We start from the raw sequence: 18,125 nt of genomic DNA, 5'->3' as shown, positions 1-18,125 counted from the left end.
GATATAATTACAATTTTATTTTTACCTTCTTGATGTTTGCAACTCTCATTCATCCGCAAAAGTTAAGAGGATATATGTCAGCTAAAGACATGTTCTGCTCTCAGCTGTGTTGTGCAAGTATAAATACATCAATGGAGTTATTCCACACATCCAGCACAAGAAATGCAAGAATGAAGCCATAGCACCCAATATTCAGTCATCGTAATTCAAATACAACCACGTATGAAAAAAAGATACATTTTAGACAGGAAAATGCCTTCTACAATGAAAGTTGTTTCTGAAAAATACCAAATGTTTTAAAACCACTGACTTCTCTGCCTAAAGATGTTATTTTTCTGCATGGTATTCACAGCCACAGAAAAAATAGCATTAATTATCTTTATCTTCTCTGGATTGCAGCAAATTTGATTTACATATTCTTTAGTTGAATAAAAACTGGGATACTTCTCACAGTGCCCTTCCTCCACCCAGTGTATTGGAAGACCGTACACTGCACTGAGACATGGATTTATGGGATATAAAAAAAACAGAAGGAAGAAGCTTTCATGTCTGCTTCATTCAAACCATATTGTGGCAACAGAAACCAGGTTTTATCATTCCTGTAGCCATGACAATTTGCCACAAGGAAAAAATGAGATTGATTGCCAGAGAATCTTTCCACACTAAAGAAATCTCCACTGTCCTAGTTAAGCAATTGTATAGCTAATGTGACAATTAGAAGGGATAGATCAGACCAGGATTTCCACCATAAGGTACAGATCCACATGGCACATCCTCAAGACCCTTTGCCTTCAGTAACACTGTGACTGCTGGCAACAAAGAAAGTGAGCTTACTGCTCTGAGCCATTATTTGTCAAACAAGCTTAAGTCCCACAAAATATCAGGGGATAAATGGGTCGAATCAGCTGCATATATTCTACAAATATAACAATAATTATTTTTTTAGGGAAAAAAAAAGTAAAAAGGGTATAGCTGCTTTCTCCAATGAGCACAAATTGATATTCAACTAAGTATATAATTTCAGAATAGGATCCCAATGGACTTCTTCAGTTCTATACTGGTACTGCATTTCCACAGATGCCGGTAATGGCGGTTTTTTGGGAAAATGAAAATTTGCATCCTAGACATGACCAGATTTGATATCAATTTCCCATTCTCTTCTGTGCACATAACATTCTTTGTATTTTAGTTATTTCTAAATATTCCATGTTTAATTCAAATGATTAATTAATTTCACTCTTTTCAGTGAAAAAAAAACTCTAATTATTTGAAAAGCATTTGGTTTTGCTCAGTGTTAAAATGCCATTGGTATTCAGAAGGAAAGAAAGAGGAAAATTAAAATTTGATGTATGTAAAAAAATACTAAAATTTATATACTTGTTTAATAGCAAAGTTGTAAAGATCACTACATAAACCAGTGGATGACTTCTAAAAATGAAGAGTTGGTATTTTCTATATGAAAACTTCTACAATTTAGTTGAATATGTGTAAATCTATTAGTGATAGAAATGTGAATTGAAGCCAGTAAATCAGCCAAAATAAGCTAATTTTATGGAAGGTATTTCTTCTGAAAATGAATTGTTAAAGATACCATAATAAATACAAGAGGCCATTCCATGTCCTCCACACCACATAGGTCCTATTTCTTGGCTGTCTTCTACATCTTCTAATTCTTTTGTCTCAGCGGGTTTTTCTAACACAACTTACAGGAGCACACCTTAGATATCCAGGGATGTGGCTTCATGTCATCTGGAAAAGAAATGCATGATTTCTTAATGATTTACAATTTGAGGCTTAATGATTTTATAATATGAGGTAATAGCTGAGACTTTATTACTAAAATATATGTGGTTTCACAGTCTTTTTATAGAGTAACAAACTCTGTAATTTTTGTAATGGAATAAAAACTTTCAGCACCCTCATATTAATGTTAAAAGGTCCAGAAATCTCCCTCCAGAAGACCATTCACATTATAACTGATACACCACAAGAAGCAATACAGAACCCAAAAGCAGCTCAAGAGATGTATGAATTCTTCTAAACCCTTCTCCTGCACAGACTTCTGCTTCTTCCTTTCTTTTGTTTTAAAGGAAAATGCTCCAGTGTATCAGCAGAAAGATAATTTCTATCTTAAACTCATAGGATTTTATGTTTCCTCTGCAAAAATTTTCTCTTAACAGAAATAATCCTACAATAGCTGTGTATAGAAGTAATGCTATATTACATTTTAATCTTGTCAAGGCATTTCAGAATTCCACAGAAAAACTTTTAATCACTAATTTTTGCCTTCAAGATTTCTTTCAATTTGATGTACAGTAATATTTACAACCTGAATTTGAAATATTACTTGCATTAGAAATACTGCTCAAACAGATAAACACCACACCTTTTATGAGTATATGAACACTGAGAAAGCAGCAAATATTATTTTATTCCAGTCTAATGAATATTTTGTAAATTTATCATATTATATATGATCTTTCTATCTGTATCACTTACACAGAGACATATGCTTTTTCTTGATGACTATTAGGTAGTCTTCTGAGCTTACAGTTTAATTTGCTATTAAAAACAACAAAACCAAAAGCAAACAAAAAAAATCACAAATCAAACAAAACATATGAGTCATGATTCCAGTAACCCAGAACACTGATAGGATATGACACTACATCTACTGCAGTGAAATCATAATTAATTCATCCAAGCCTATGCTGGAAATTCCAGAACTTCTTTCTGGAATAATTCCTGGGCACTGACATTTTATATACAGTCTCCAGGCCCATCAGTGCCTGTGACCAGTGGGCTGCCCCTACATTGCATCTTCCTGCTTCATGCATCCTCACCAGCAACAGCCTCCAGCAGCCCATTCCCAGGTCAGTCCTCATTTACTGCCTCCTGCTTTTCATGAGGATGCAAACACAGAAAATCATCACTTTCTAGGGCACTTTGTACCTGGAAATTTACTGAATATTTACTTTTACATTCTGCCCATGTTCTGATCAACAGCTACAGAGGTGACACAGTGCTGATTTTAAAAACACTCTTCAGTGGATGGAACTTGGAGCAGGTAAGTGAATATTTGATGCAGTAACCATAAGTTGCCTGATAACAAGATAGTCACACTTTTAGTGCTGTATTTTTAAGCACTGTGTGGCTAATAAGAATCTGCTGTTCTTCATACGTTTTTATTGCTATTTGCTGCAGTTCTGCCTCTCACACACTGTATTTCAGGGACAGTCAGAGACTTTTCCATCTCTGTGCCAAGGTCTCTAAATAGGGGAAGCAATTAAGCAAGATTGTGAAAAATGTTCAGATTTTCCCTATTATCTGTTATGCACCCAGAATTACATTCTGTCCTGAAAAATGAAAAATTGAAGAGAAAGAATTTTTAATATGTCCAATGGTTTTGGAATGAAGGGATGGGAGAGCTCATGAGCTGCAGGAGGTACTAGGCAGTGACTCAGGCAGAGACTCTGATACTTAAGACCATAAGCAAACAGGGGTTTTACCACTTATGTGGTTTCCATCCAAAAGGTGGAAAACACTATACTGTCCATCTACAGCTTCCAATTCAATCTTCCATTAGTGAGGCTCAGTTTCCATCTATTATCAAGTGAAGTAATTGTCTGTTTCCTATTCTACTGCAATGTGTCTTTTGGGGAAAATAAGAGGGAAGAGGCATCTGTGTCTACATGGTTTCTTGTGACTTCAGCTCAAATCTATTCCTTTTTCCCACAGGGGCTGCACTTTCAGAATGCTCCTTAGCGGGACTGCCCCACATATGCAAGCTAAGACACCTCAAGCTGTTTAGACCCACTACAATCCTCTTAGATTTTGACTTACAAAATTCAGAGCAGTTTCAATCCCCTTAGGAACCATTTCAAGGAACTCCGTTTAGACAAGATGATCTGCATCTGGGGGTGTAAATTTTCCACCACTGTTTGTACAAGAAAACTCAGGTGAATAGCTCAGACCTAGAAGTCTAACTAACACATCCATGGACACTCACTTTCAACTACTTTTTTGGCTTCATTAAATGTGGAAAATTTGTCTGGTAAAATGGAAAACTGCTGGGAATATTTATTCAAAGAAAGAAGCACTTTAAGGGATCGTGCACTCTTTATGGGAGATTGATAAGATTAAAAGTCAAGTTCTGAAGAAAACTGTTGCAATTCTTATCTGATTATTACGTTCAAGGCTAGAGCAGAGACAAGTTTGAAAAGCCAAGGCTTTGCATGTCAAACAGGAGTAGTCCTCAGCATGTGGGGGAAAATGGCAGTGATAAACCTACTATTAGGCATCTGGGAGAGAAGCCCAGTATCTCCTCTGTGTGGGGCCTAAAATAGACATGAGCCACTATCACAGATAATGGCAGCCTGTAGCCACATGAAGGGAGAAACTAAAATTCATTTCACTTAGACAAGAAACTGCAGTCTGATATTTACCTGTGTCCATCACTTGTGAAAAGTGTTTACTGTGAATTATCCAAGAGAAAAGTACAGGTTGAGGGGTTTCATTACCTATCTGAGAGTACTTCAGATCACACATTAAACAGAAGAAATCACAGGTAAATCTTGGATTGGTGTCTTGGGTAGTAAGATGGATTCCTGCTATTCATCTGAGTATCTGCCTCCTACACTTGCTGGAGGCTCGCGTGCAGAGCAGTGAGAATGTGCAGGCACAGAAAATATGAAAATAAAACAGAGTAAGTTTCATGTGATTTTTTAAAACAAAGATCACTTTGAAAATAAAGTTCATTCTTATGTCAAGGAAAGAGACTGTGCCTTTCACCAGCAAAATCCACATCATACAGATAGATGTGTTAATGGCTGCTCTACAGCCTTCCTGAATCTGGCAGAAGATGTAATAATATTCCCTTTCTAGGAATAGTTGGAAATCCTTCCAGGTATATTGTCAGATTTTCACCTTTTCCTCATCAGAAGAGATAATAAAATAAATATATTTCTTAACATCACTTTCTCACCTATGACAATATCTTGTAAGTGAAGGACAAGAGACTCTTTATAGATTTATTAATAAAATCTTATAAATTGTGTAAGTTTGCCCAGACATTGAATATGTGTGAGAGAGATTCTTAAGTCACAGGTTTCACCAAACCAAATGCTGACCTCCCAAGCTTTCTCAGGTTCCATGATTTGAAGTTAAAGCACCTGAGAAAATCACAGCCAACTGAATGTCATATTATTGTTTCAATGTTTGCTACTAAAAGTAAATGGTAAGCTTTAAGTAAATGTATTGTGTTACCAAATCTTTCCTTTCAAACAAGCACTTCTGTCAGAAGTATCTTAATTTCTTATCACAGAATTTCATCCGCACAAGGAACAATAAATAATTCATGTTCCTAGCTCTTTGTTGTGTGTCCCTGAACTGCACAGAGCTGGAAGGCTGACAGCTGTGTCAGGACAAGCACCAAAGATCTGACATGACAAGTGACTAACAAGTTTCTTTCAGTCTATAGTGAAAGAAGACAATAGCATAAAGTGCAAAAACGAAATCCTGAAACAAAATGAAACTGTTTCTTTCTCTTTACCTAAGTGTTTGCTATGAGCTTATTTCCGACCCATAACCTCTGGTCATTTTATAGTGCTGCCCAACCCCCTTTACTCCTCACATTCGCCTGGCCATTTACGCCTGTCCACGGATCAATATGAGCAATTCTTGGAGAAATACGATGTCTCCATGACAACCAAGCCACAAATTCTCAGTGGAAAGCAGTGAGACCAGTAGTGAAATCTCCTGAGGTTTTCAGACCTATAAGACAAGATGTCTTAAAATGCAGGAATGGACAGAAACAAAAGCCAGAGTAATTCATTGTTTATTACTAGTTTAATGATGTCAGATGGACCGATTGGAACTCAGTTTTTAAGTTTGGATGTTTTATCAACATGTATTTTTGCCAGTCAATATTCACCTCCTGACAGGCTTTTATTCTTTCCATTACTTCATATAGGTATGTAGAGTGTAGAATTGTATATGTAAGTTCCCATCCAAACAGGTACACTTTGCCAGAGAGAATTAATTTAAGGATAAAATTAGTGTTATTGTTAAGGTATGTTAATTCTCCCCTGAGCACTGTAGTGCCAGCTTGCTTTAATCCTTTATCCTTTCAAAATGGATCAAATCTTGGATAGTCCATATTCTGGCCCATAATTGTTGTTGAAGGGACTACAGACAGTTTCTGAAGGAGATACTAAACACCACAGATTGTCAAATCTGGCTCCTTTCTGAATAGATAATCTATTTCTTTCTAAATCTCATGCTGGTTTCTGATGGACAACATTGAGTCCAAGTCTATGTGGCTTTAAAATGAATAGATATTTACAATTCATTGGTTTCAATTATTGTAACATATACTGGTGTTCATTTCTCTGGAAAAGATGAAAAGGGAATGTAGTTCAGATCAGGTATATGACAGTAGTTGAACTCCCAAGGAATCTTGGAAGAGTGGAGTGTGCTGAAATATAATCCCCCAGACATGGGTCCTATCCGGGTTCTGAGATGACTTAGGGGACTTGACATGGATTTCAGACTGCACCCTTTGACTGAAAATTAAATCTCAGCAGTTTTCCTTGGGGAAGGATCAGGGGACTGTTGGCAGCTGCCCCCTGTCAGCACAGGCTGCAAGATTTGGAAATCTCTTAACTAAGCTGACAGGCCGCAGAGACGATGAATCAAAAATATGATACACGGATCAGCACACAAAGATGCAGGAGGGTACAGAGAAACCAGATAAAGCAGGAAGGAAAATACCAAGTGAAAAAAGATGTTTAACTCTTTCACTAATGAAGACTATGTGCATGTTATGTGTGCTGTGTATATGGGTCAAGTTCACAGTTTGCTTAAAAGATCTTAGTATTTAGTCGCACAGAATGTTTTTAATCAGCTGTGACTTGATACAATTTATATTTAATTGTTTCCTTTTGGGATTCATTTAATAAATTTCGTAGATGTTCCATAACGAGAAAGATAATGAAACTACATGAAGATAAATCTTTCGGTTACCAAAAAGGATGCACTTTATGGATGTTCCTGTATTTAGCTGAATCAATGTTAAGAGTCATTAAAATGAAATAATGATTGTGAGCTGATTTAAGGGAAAGAATCAAGCCATTTAATGCCACCAATTTGCTTTCCTCCAGAGATACAGTGTATGAGTGTCCACTGCTGCATTCAGCTGAAGTATATACAGTACTTCTAATTTTTCATAATCTCACGCTACCTTCAAAGGGTCAGACACTGTACGTATATTAAGTAAGCAGTGTAGTCCAAAAGTAATTATAATGAACTAGTAGTGTCAGCTTTCTTTTTGGTCATAAAGCCTTTATCCTTTCTAAGACCTGAATTCCTGATGAAAGAGGAAAGGATAACAGCTCCACACTGTGACCCCTGGAGGTGACCATTAATTTGACATTGCAGCTGCTAAAAAGGAAACAGCATTACAATGTGCTATTTTTTACAGACCCAAAAGCTGTGTCAGATTTATCACTTGATACTTGGTGGCTGTCTTTAAATGCCTCTCACCTGGACTCTCAGACTCTTCCAAGACACATCTGTCAGGCGTATCCTCCACATCTTGGAAGTTTGCCGAGTTGGAGCTCTTGTCATGCTTCAGCACGCTGGCTGGAGCTAGAAAGAATAAAAACACAGAGAGGGAGAAATGCAATGTATGCAGAAATCAACACTTCCTGGTTTTCTGCACAGCCTTCAATGCTGAAGACATAATTTGTAAACACAAACAATAGATTAAGAAAAACACAGAAATACAAACTACTTATATGCAACCACAGGACAGTTGAAAGATCTATAGACAAGAATGTATGCAGGGTGAAGTTTGAGGCAACAGCTTAAATGAGGTCCCTTTGAAGTAGAAAACTATTTTTTTCTTTCAGAACCCTAAAATAATAAAATAATTTAGAAGTCTTAAAAATTGCTTGTCTGTTTCACCAAAAAAGCCAGTAAACAACAAAAAAGATCAATTAGATAGTTCTGTAATTACTGGAGTCATTCAGCAGGGAGAGAAACAGTGTATGTTTAAAGATGAAAATATGTTGTATACAACAAGCTACAACGTAAGAAAATTACTAATAATTCCAAAGTGCAGTGAAACCCAGACTGACTTGCACTTAAAAGATTACCAAATTTGGTTACATACTTTATTTAATTGCTAAAATAATTTTCATTTCAGAGCATATAAATATTTTCAGGTAAACAATTACCTGTCTATAAATGACTTTCTAATTCACTTGGCTTTGGAACAAATCCCACATAACTTTTCCTGAGCAAAAGAGAGGTATTTCTCTTGTCAAAGTCGATTTCCCTCTCTTCTGCTTCATATCTCTACATGGAGCCACAAATATAGCTTGAAGATGAAGTACAATTATTAAGCAGTAGATTATAGCATAGCACAGTAAAGACTAGATCTAGATTCTTCTGTCCTGTTAAAACTCTTAGCTGATCCTATTTCCTAAGATAATAGCAGTGGCTAGAAAACATTTCTCTTTTTGTGTAATATCTAGAAAAAGAAGCAAAGTTCCAAACTCTGGGGTTACCAACAGCTGTACACAATCTTTGTGTTCTTCTGTGTCTTCTTTTCAAAAAAGGAAATCCTTTCCCTTATAAATTTTGATGGATTTTTTTTTAGATGAATATTTGCTAAAGGATTATGTAATTTAAATACCTATTTAAATTTTCCTAGATTATGAGTGAATCAACAAGGCCCCAGGGCAGTATGCAGACATGAGGAGTTCAAAAGACACATATTCCACTTCAGTGCTCTGTGCTTTCCATGGGTTTGCAGCTATTGATCCCAGGTCACCAAAAGGTTCCATCATTCTTGACTCCTGCAACTACACAGAGTCTGTTTGAAGCAATCAGGGCTTCAATACTATTGTGGAATTAGAACCTTGAAAATGTAATATTAAAACATAATAAATAATAAAATCTATGACGGTGACAACTGTGCATTTCACCTGAAAAAAAAAAAAAGAAAAAAACCCCAGTAAATTTTGCTTAAAAGGTTTGCCTTGGATAGCAACAAATCAGTATGTAACACCCTGCCCAGGTAAAGCAGGAAGCATTGACATTATAATCTCCATGAGCTGTGTCGACATTGAAGAACAATTACAGTAACAGGTAACAGATGTTCTTGTTCACACATAAAGAAGCTACATTATGTAAAGGAAGAAATGTCTTGAAAGATATCTGTACTTTTCTCTTTTTACAACATTTTAATAATTTTCAAATACACTAAGTGAAGATTCCCCCTTTGAAAGAAAAATTGGAATATACAAGTACTCATATTACATTTAAAAACAAAATATTTTCATGCCAAAACTTTAGAGCACTTTTTTTCTAAAACAGTTCTTCATACAGTGGAGTCAGCTGCACTGTTCTGAGTGACAGATTGAGTCATTACAACTGCATGAATCTAAAAGTCAGAACTACTCTGAAGTACAACAATAGGAAAATTTCCAACAGAGTGCCCTGTGATGAAAGAGAGAAAACAAAAATTGCAGCTATGCCTTTGGAGAGAAAGCAAAAAATCACAAGGCCTATTTTGGTCTAATAGTAGTCACCAAAAATTCAGAATCAGCCTTTCGAAAGGAATTGTGTATTTTGACCCAGTCAAGAACTCTCATAGTGAACCAAAGAGGGAAGACACTTCCGCAGCCCCAGAATCAGTTTCAGGTAGGAGCTGGCAGGCTTCCCTTACTGCAAGTCTGTGCTGGAACTGCCTTGCACGGGACAGAGAAACCTGCCCAAGTGCTCTGCTCCCTCCCAGACCATGTCAACACAAGTCAGATAATTTCAACTGACCAGCTGGATTTCACAACACAGGACTGAATGGTGTTCTTAGTGAAGTACCAGCTTCTGCTGAGAGGTAACTCAGAGCATAATAAATAAAACCCAACTAGAATGAGGCGCCTCACAAGGTAGCTGTGAAACGGACAAGAAAGAAACCAAGATAGGACAGCAAGGCGCTCGGTCATAGCAGAAGGATTTCCAGTTAATGCATCTGAGTGGATACTGCAGAGATTTGGGGAAATCTGGGAGAGGATGGAGTCATTAAAAGCCAAGAAAGACAAAAATGAGAAGAAAAGGAATGACAGGCAGAGCTGATAGAGCTGAAAAATGCCAAAAAAGCATGAAACACTTGCAATAATAGCTGGCCATTAAGAACAGTTTAAAGGAAGTGGAAAGCAGGGCTGGAATGGGTTTTCATGGGGATAGAGAGACAGAACTCTGGACAACTTGTACAAAAACAGCTGTCAAAGGAGGCAGGCCAGCAAGTGTGAGTGAAGGGAGGGAAGTGGTTGTTTCAGAAAACCTGGAGACAGGCTGGGACAGGCGGGGATCGGGTCCCCGGTGCAAGTCAGGGAAGTCTCCCTCAACCCTGTCATCTGCTCAGAAGTACACACACCTCCCTAGACAAAACCACACAAATAAACTTCACAAGACCCTGGTTTATGAGGTTACATAATGAGTGCTCGCAGTGAGCAAGAAAGGGACCAAGGCAGAGACTTTCAGACCTTTTTTTCCTGAAACATCACATTATATGCTCAACTGGAAAATAAAGGTTTCTTTAAAATATCATAGAAGAACAAAGGGAATTGAAAAGTTAAAAATAAGGAAAGTACAGTCTGGCCCAAATAAAGAGTGAAAGTAAAAATGGCATTATGTAATCAAGGAAAAATAGAAAAAAAATCTCAGCACGAACACCTACTTTACTGCACGTTCTCTTAGGAGAATAGGCTTTTATGTACAAATAACAATAGGAGAAAGAGTGTTCTGAATTGCTTATACTGAGGATGCTGATGGCATTTAAGTTATTTAAACATAGAGTGTCATCTTTATTCAGAAGACACTCTGTCCTACTTTGGGTTTAAATGGACCTTAAAATTACTTTTGCTTCCCTTTGAAAGGTAATCTCTGTAGTCAAAGTGACATAAGTAGAGTATAAATGAACCCCAAATCTATGAGTCATAAGCAAGTTAAAAACAATTATGATATTATAACTCAAGCAACATTTTCTTTTTCTTCAGTTCAGTGTCATTTCCATTGTTACATGGACAGAAGAGATTACCTTTGTTAGCATGGAAATAAGGTAAAAGGAAATGAAGGAAATTCATTGAAGGAAATGACCTTGAACTTAGCATATAAAGATGACATAAATCTTCATTGCACAGGATCAATCTTGGGAATTGTAGTATTTTTTTCTGATGCATCCTAATGAGCTCTTAGGACTTGTTTACTGAACTTGATACCCATTCTCTTACATGATTGAAACAGAAAAAGTCATTAAATAGATATATGATTTAGTATAGTAAAGGGATGTCACAAGATCATAGTATTTAATGAAACATTTATGTATCTAGTTTCAAAATATTTCAAACAATTCCACATAATAAAACCAAATAATTTCCAAAAAGATACCACAGACTTGTGATCAGTTTTTAAAGAACAATCTTTGAACAGGCTGTTGAAGCTGTTCTTTGTGAATATATCCTAATCACAAAATACAGCAACAACTCATCATGGTCATTTATTTCTACATGTTCTACAACTCAGAAAAGCCTATTTCCACTCTGGAAATATCCTACACTAAAGTCTAAATAACATGCTCTGCATACCAATTTTTAGAGGGCAGATACACTGGAGAAAGAATTTTGCATAATTCAGGCAAATAAAACATTTAGCATTTTCTGATAAGATGCCTGTGTTATTGATAAGGTGGATTAGTGACTTAAAGACAGTCTGCAGAGAAAACAAGAACTTATTTGTTGTTGAAATATTATTCAACAACTGGACAGGGCAACAAAAATTATTTTTCATTCTAAGATGTTAGGCAAGACAGTATACGGGTGACAAATATATTTCCAGTTCAATATGGAATACAAACAACCTGAATCTAAATAAAACCGCATTAAAAAAAAAGCTGTAAAGGGAAACAAAATGGTAGTATTTTTTTATTTTTGTAAATGGGTAAAACAATTGTGCTGCAATGTCACTTCTGAGCCGTTTGGCTTCTACAGGCACTTACTGTATTATACCTAAAAAGCTTGATAGAGCAATAAATGCTTTGAGTACTATTTTAAAAGTGCATTTCATAGATATCATAAAAATATAATGAAAAGTATAAGAACAGCCATATTTGCTGAGACTAAAAAATATCAGTGTAATGGTCCAACAGGAGTCCAACAGCCATAAAATAATACTTTACCAGAAATTTCTCCTGAAGTCAATTTGAAACTCAAGGAATTGCAAAGAATTTTTTCCCCTCCTGTAATAACTCACAGCAGATTTCTGTTTCACTAATTTATTCAGTTTTTCCTTAAATGTGGAATTTTTGCATCCCTAACATCCTACACCCTAACTCGCTCTGTCATGGCAAACTCCATAGTTTTATCACACAGGAAGGCACCTAATTTTGTCTGCCTTTGTTTGCCATTCCTTGTTGGCTTAATGTGCAACTTCTTGTTTGAGAAAAGGCACAGGTACGAGCCCAGCGCTTCTCCATGATCCCGGTGGCTGAAATCCTTTGTTTTCTGTCTTTTCCAGACTGATGGCTCCTAATCGACTTTGCTTTTTCCACGTATTTCCAGCCAAAGTAAAAGGGTAAGGTTACTTCACAAACATTACAAGAAATGCAGAACATATTCATAGCTGCCAAGAGAAGTATCAGCAGAAGCTCTGCAACCCCGGAGGCAGAGGAAAGGCAGCCGCGGAGGTGACACGGCGCAGGTGGAGCTCCCGGCCGCAGGGAGACTGGCTGCATGGGGATGTGCCCCTGATGAGCTGCTGAGCACAGCTCAAGGAGCACTCACAGGATTTCGGGGTGATACTCCCTGGTATGGAGCTTGCCTTTGCTGCCACAGCAGGAATGCTGTTGACTCATGCTCAGCTTGTGATCCAGCTTCTTTCCTGAGAAACTGTTACCTTGCTTTTTCTTCCCCATCCTGTCTCTTTGAAGACTAATCCTCAATCTAGATCCCTGTCCTCATCCTTATTGAATTGAACCCTATTCTTTTTCTAGACCATTTCTCAGGCTCTACAAACCAATAATTCATTTCATTGACAGAAGACATCAGATGCCAATCATTTCATAAATTTTAGTACCATTTGAAAAAATCTGCACAGACGTATATAGTTGTCATTTAATTGAGAATGGCTGGTTATCTTTTGATGACTAAATATCACACTGGCCCAGTTTTCATTATATTCTAATTTATAAAAGAAAGATGAATATATTAACCTAGAGAAACACATTATTATTCTGAAGTGATTGCTGCAGTATATGGAAGTTCAAATAAGCCAGTATAGAACCAGTCAAACTGGAAGGTCCTGTAACTTGCATCCATTACAACAAATGCACAAGTAGAACCCGACACGACGGGGCAGAGCTCAGTTTGCAGAACAACCAACCTATGTGCCTGGGAAGCCTGAGCTGGGCCTTGCACTTCAAAGGCACCTGCAAACTCGTGCCACTCACCAAGTGAATTGCAACTAAAGAACATTTTTCCTTCTGTATGTGAGAAAGGTTTTAATATATCAAAAAACCTCTCAAAAGTCCATTTTCCTCTCTCTCTGAGGGCAGAATTCCTCCAGACAGAAAAATTGAAATTTTCACTGATTCTTTTCCCAACATACCTTGAGGTTTTATTCACCCAGAGGGACTTCCCTACTTCTCTCAACTAAAATGTAATGGCATGTAACAAATTATGCTCTCAAAGGACATCCCATTTTTGTTTCATTAGTGCAATGAAACATTCACTCAATTTTAAAGCAGTTGTCTTGATCTTAGTTGTGATTTATAGCAGATTCTGTCCATGTATTCTGTGTAGTATATATTATAAAACACCTAACTAGTTAAATTTGTCTCGGTGGGTTCTGCTGCAAGAAATAAAATACTTTCCCATAAAATTCCACACAGCATCTACCGCACATCTATGAAGCACAAGCTTCTGTAAAACTTAGGAGGATTTAAAAAAGGAAAATATAACCCAAAACTATGTTTTATTAATTCTTCTCTTGTTAAATACTGCTTCTTCTTCTCAATGTCCTCTCTGGCTAGAAAATCTAAATTTCTCTTTTCCAATTTCCCTAAGTGTGTCTTTTAATCAAACATGATGTAAGGCTGAATTATTCGATCAACATTATTTATCCCTCTCTCATTTTTTTTTCAAACATTAATTGGGAGACAATAGGGATGAGAAAATGGTTACAGAATTATTAAAGAAAGCAAAAAACTGTTAGTTACTATATAATCAGTCTCTTTTTAAATTAAAATATATAGCATTTTCTCACCTATCAAAATTTCTAAAACTATCACAGAATATGCTAAGATGGAAGGGACCCACAAGGGTCATCAAGTCCAACTCCTGGCCCTGCACAGCACCATCCCCAAGAACTACACTCTCTGCCTGAGACCATCATCCAAATTCTTCTTGAGCTGTTTGGTGCTCTGACCACTTCCTTGGGGAGGCTGTTCCAGGGCCTGGCCACCAACAACCTAGGATGAAGAATGATTTTTTAAAGACGAATCTTTTTCTAAAGAAATACAGCAAAACTTCCCCTGGTTTCTGTACATTAGACCAATGGTGCTGCAGAGTACACATGTGAATCCTATCACTGTGTCAGCAGCACTTACAAAGCCAACAAAGAAACACTATTTTTAAAATTGCATAATTGACAGCATTGACATTATTATTTTCATGATAGTAGATTGATTTGGCATTCAAATATAAAATCATTAATCAGGAAGTTTGCAGAGGATTCTGGTTCAGTTCCTTTCTATGAGATATTCTTGCTGTAGATTGCATCAATTTACTTTTAAAACCAAAACTAAATGAAAGTGTGCAGCACGGTTATGACACTGACACATCCCTGTGCATAATATGAGTATTACAGCTTTCATAGTCTTCCCATCTCTTGAACAAAGCTGCCCAAATAGCTTAATCCATGGGAAAAAAAATACACAGAGCCTCTTTATTAACCTTTTCTGGCCAGATTATTGTTATTCTTTTGCATTATGGCCTTGGAGATGTATTACTGATAGGGAGGTAAAGCCAACTGCAGCACAGCATGACTCTGCTGAATGGCTGCTGTAGGAAAGTGGAAGTACTTATTTCCAAGACATTTCTGTGATGCTCCCTACTGTTAAAATGTTATCTGACTTTAAAAGATTTTCAGTTCAATTGTAAGCAATAAGTAAACTCAAGCAGTACAGAGCATATACTGAGGAGTTTCACTAGCTGGTCAAACAGGCATTATTCCAAGAAACTAATGTTGTATAGGACTGCTTCCTGGTGGCTGAGACCTCTGATTGGCAAAAGACAGTGGACTTTTCAGTCAGCAAGCTAGTTACCCATGGATGTGGCTCAAGGCTGACACACAGATTGACTGGTTCACACTAATTTACTTCACACAGATTCCATTTATCTCCTAGAAGATCCCCTGGCAGCAGCTTATAATGGCATATCCTAGGATGCCTGCCTGCATGAGTTTTTAAAGCGGCAGAGCTTGATGAATCTAAGTCCAGAAAACAGTTCACAGATTGAGGACTAGGTGCAATCAAAAAACATCAAGTAGCACAGCTGGGACTTGCTAGCTTGCTTGACTGGTTTGAGCAGCTGAGCATTAACTACGCTTGCTTTCCTGCTGGCAGCCCTGTGTCACTAGGACAAATCGGAGCAATACCCGACAGAGGAGGAGAAGGAAAGGAAAGGAAAGGAAAGGAAAGGAAAGGAAAGGAAAGGAAAGGAAAGGAAAGGAAAGGAAAGGAAAGGAAAGGAAAGGAAAAGGAAAGGAAAGGAAAGGAAGGAAGAAGAAGGAAAGAAAGGAAGAAGGAAAGGAAAGGAAAGAAAAAAGGAAAGGAAAGGAAAGGAAAGGAAAGAAAGGAAGGAAAGGAAAGGAGAAAGGAAAGGAAAGGAAGGAAAGGAAAGGAAAGGAAAGGAAAGGAAAGAAGGAAAAGAAAGGAAAGGAAAGGAAAGGAAAAGGAAAGGAAAGAAAGGACTGTATTGCATTGCTACTATTTACAGATGCAGGAATAACTCATTAGAAGATTTAATGTCTTTTCAACCCTAGGATTATTAAAGTAAATAATACACTGTTACAAAACAATACAAGTTTTGAGGTTGGGGATTTGGAAAATTTTCTTGTGGTCATGGTGACAGTTTGACAGCTCCTAGGAAAAGACCTGAATGAAACTAAAGTTGTTCTCATATCTTTCTTATTAAAAACAAAATATATTCAAATCTATTCATTCATGTACAATTAAAATAATTACCAATAGAGTTGATTATTCATTACAGCAATGTGAGCTACATGTCAATGCATTGCCTTGCCCCCATGGAGAACAATAGACTTCAATACATGCAAATCTGTAAGCAGTATTTTTAAAAGGACTGAAAATAGAGTCTTACACTCCAGCTCTCCAAACTCAGATAAAGCCTGTTCTAAAAAATATTCTTTTAGAAAGAAAGCAAAAATTAATGTTATCAGAAAATAATATTTGACAGCAAATGTATTGTGAAAGATCCAAAGCACATTTAGTACTTAGAAGGTTAAAGACTCAGCTGTAGTGCTAGTTGATGAAAAAGTAGGATTAAGGCTTTAGTATGAGTCTTGACATGATCATGTTGTCTGCCTACTGTCTTAAGCTCTGAAAAACAGCTGGGATCATCTTCTTATAAGCTCCAACTCAAAGATGTTTAAGTAGTTCCAAATCCAATTAAACAGAGGTAAATATAAGGAAGGGCCCTACTGAGCCAAATCATCTTATTTTTTAATGAAAACCAGCATAATTACAGGTTACACAACTCCTTAATCTCACTTTAAACCTAACAGACTGCTGCCTTACAGTGCACATGGCAAGTCCAGTTAACCCAAGAATTCTGTATTGGTGTGCTTAATTTTTGATCATTATCCTTTATTATGTTACTTGTAATCCTAAAAGCCAATGATTGTGTCCAGATATTTGGCAAGGATTGTACCTGGATATACAGGGATTCCTCTTCTAAGAGTAATGGATTAATTGGATAGCACTGTATGACTAGTAGGTTTGCAGTGAAACTGCTGTGCAGTTTTTAATTTGCGAACTCTGTTTCCTTCTCCTTCTGCACCCATCCTTTAAACAAATTGCCTTTTTGAACATTAGAAGTATTGCTGGAGTAGCCTATCTATTCTCACCCCTAATGTGACAATGGATTAGAAATAACACTGTCATTTAGGGTGGGCTGCTTACTAAAATCTTCTTCATAAAAATTAATGGAAGATATGGAAATTGTATTTTTTTAAGGGAATTGAATATTCAGTTTAAAAGTGGCTATCTTATGAACATGACCCAATCAGACTATGATTACTTATAGACTTAGAGCATTAGACCCTTTATTTTCCATAGTCAAAAGATTTTTGAGGTGATCATATTGTACCAAAGCATGTATTTTTTATATTAATACATTTAATACCCTAAAAGCAAAAAAACACACATCAGTAATCCTTCTACTTTGTCCTATAAATATGTACAAGGACATTCTCCAAGGATGAAAAGGAAAAATCTCATCAGGGACTACTTCAAATACAAGCTCCTCATGTTGGTAAGAGCAAGAAGGAAATTTAAATGATCAGGAGTGGAGTGTTTGCAGTAGTCGTGTTACATTATGCATGATTCTTGGCTGCACAGGATTTAATTAATGATTTCCAGTTACATGGCTAAGATTTGTAGTGAATTGGTGTTTAGGGCAGCAAACTAACATCTCAGACCAAAATTTCGTATTTTTTCCCAAACACCAGTTGCTAGGGATGGCTGTCCTCTTTGTTATTTTGCAGCTGGAAATCAGTTTTGTATATATGGACAATAATTCTGGGCTCCGTTACAGAAGCATGAGTTTAGATCAATTTCAAGGCAGCTCATTTCCTGATGCAACTTAGAACAAAATTCAGACTTTGTTATTCTCTGAATTAATAAACAATATCTGTTCATATGTGTAAATATTAGAAAGATGCTTGTTGAACTCTCAGATGACACATATTGGTATTGAATATGGATCATCTGTTCCAGTTATCACAAAACAGACAAAGATTTGGGAAACAGGCTGTCCAATGGA

The 18,125-nt window shown here is 36.8% G+C and overlaps 1 protein-coding gene across 1 annotated transcript in view; it reads right to left on the bottom strand.

Moving 5' to 3' along the window:
* Nucleotides 1-1,693: 1,693 nt before the first annotated feature.
* WDR72 (WD repeat domain 72) overlaps nucleotides 1,694-18,125 on the bottom strand; it is a 94,235-nt gene continuing 77,803 nt past the window's right edge. The window contains exons 18-19 of the mRNA XM_062501184.1: nucleotides 7,543-7,641; nucleotides 1,694-1,749 (exon numbers count right to left, since the gene is read on the bottom strand). Of these exons, the coding sequence (XP_062357168.1) occupies nucleotides 1,694-1,749; nucleotides 7,543-7,641 (155 nt within the window). The remainder of the gene's footprint in view (nucleotides 1,750-7,542; nucleotides 7,642-18,125) is intronic.

Source organism: Cinclus cinclus, chromosome 13, assembly GCF_963662255.1.
Source record: "Cinclus cinclus chromosome 13, bCinCin1.1, whole genome shotgun sequence".
Taxonomy (NCBI): Eukaryota; Metazoa; Chordata; class Aves; order Passeriformes; family Cinclidae; genus Cinclus; species Cinclus cinclus.
The sequence above is the reverse complement of the archived record's forward strand: the minus strand, read 5'-3'. Positions and strand labels throughout refer to the sequence as shown.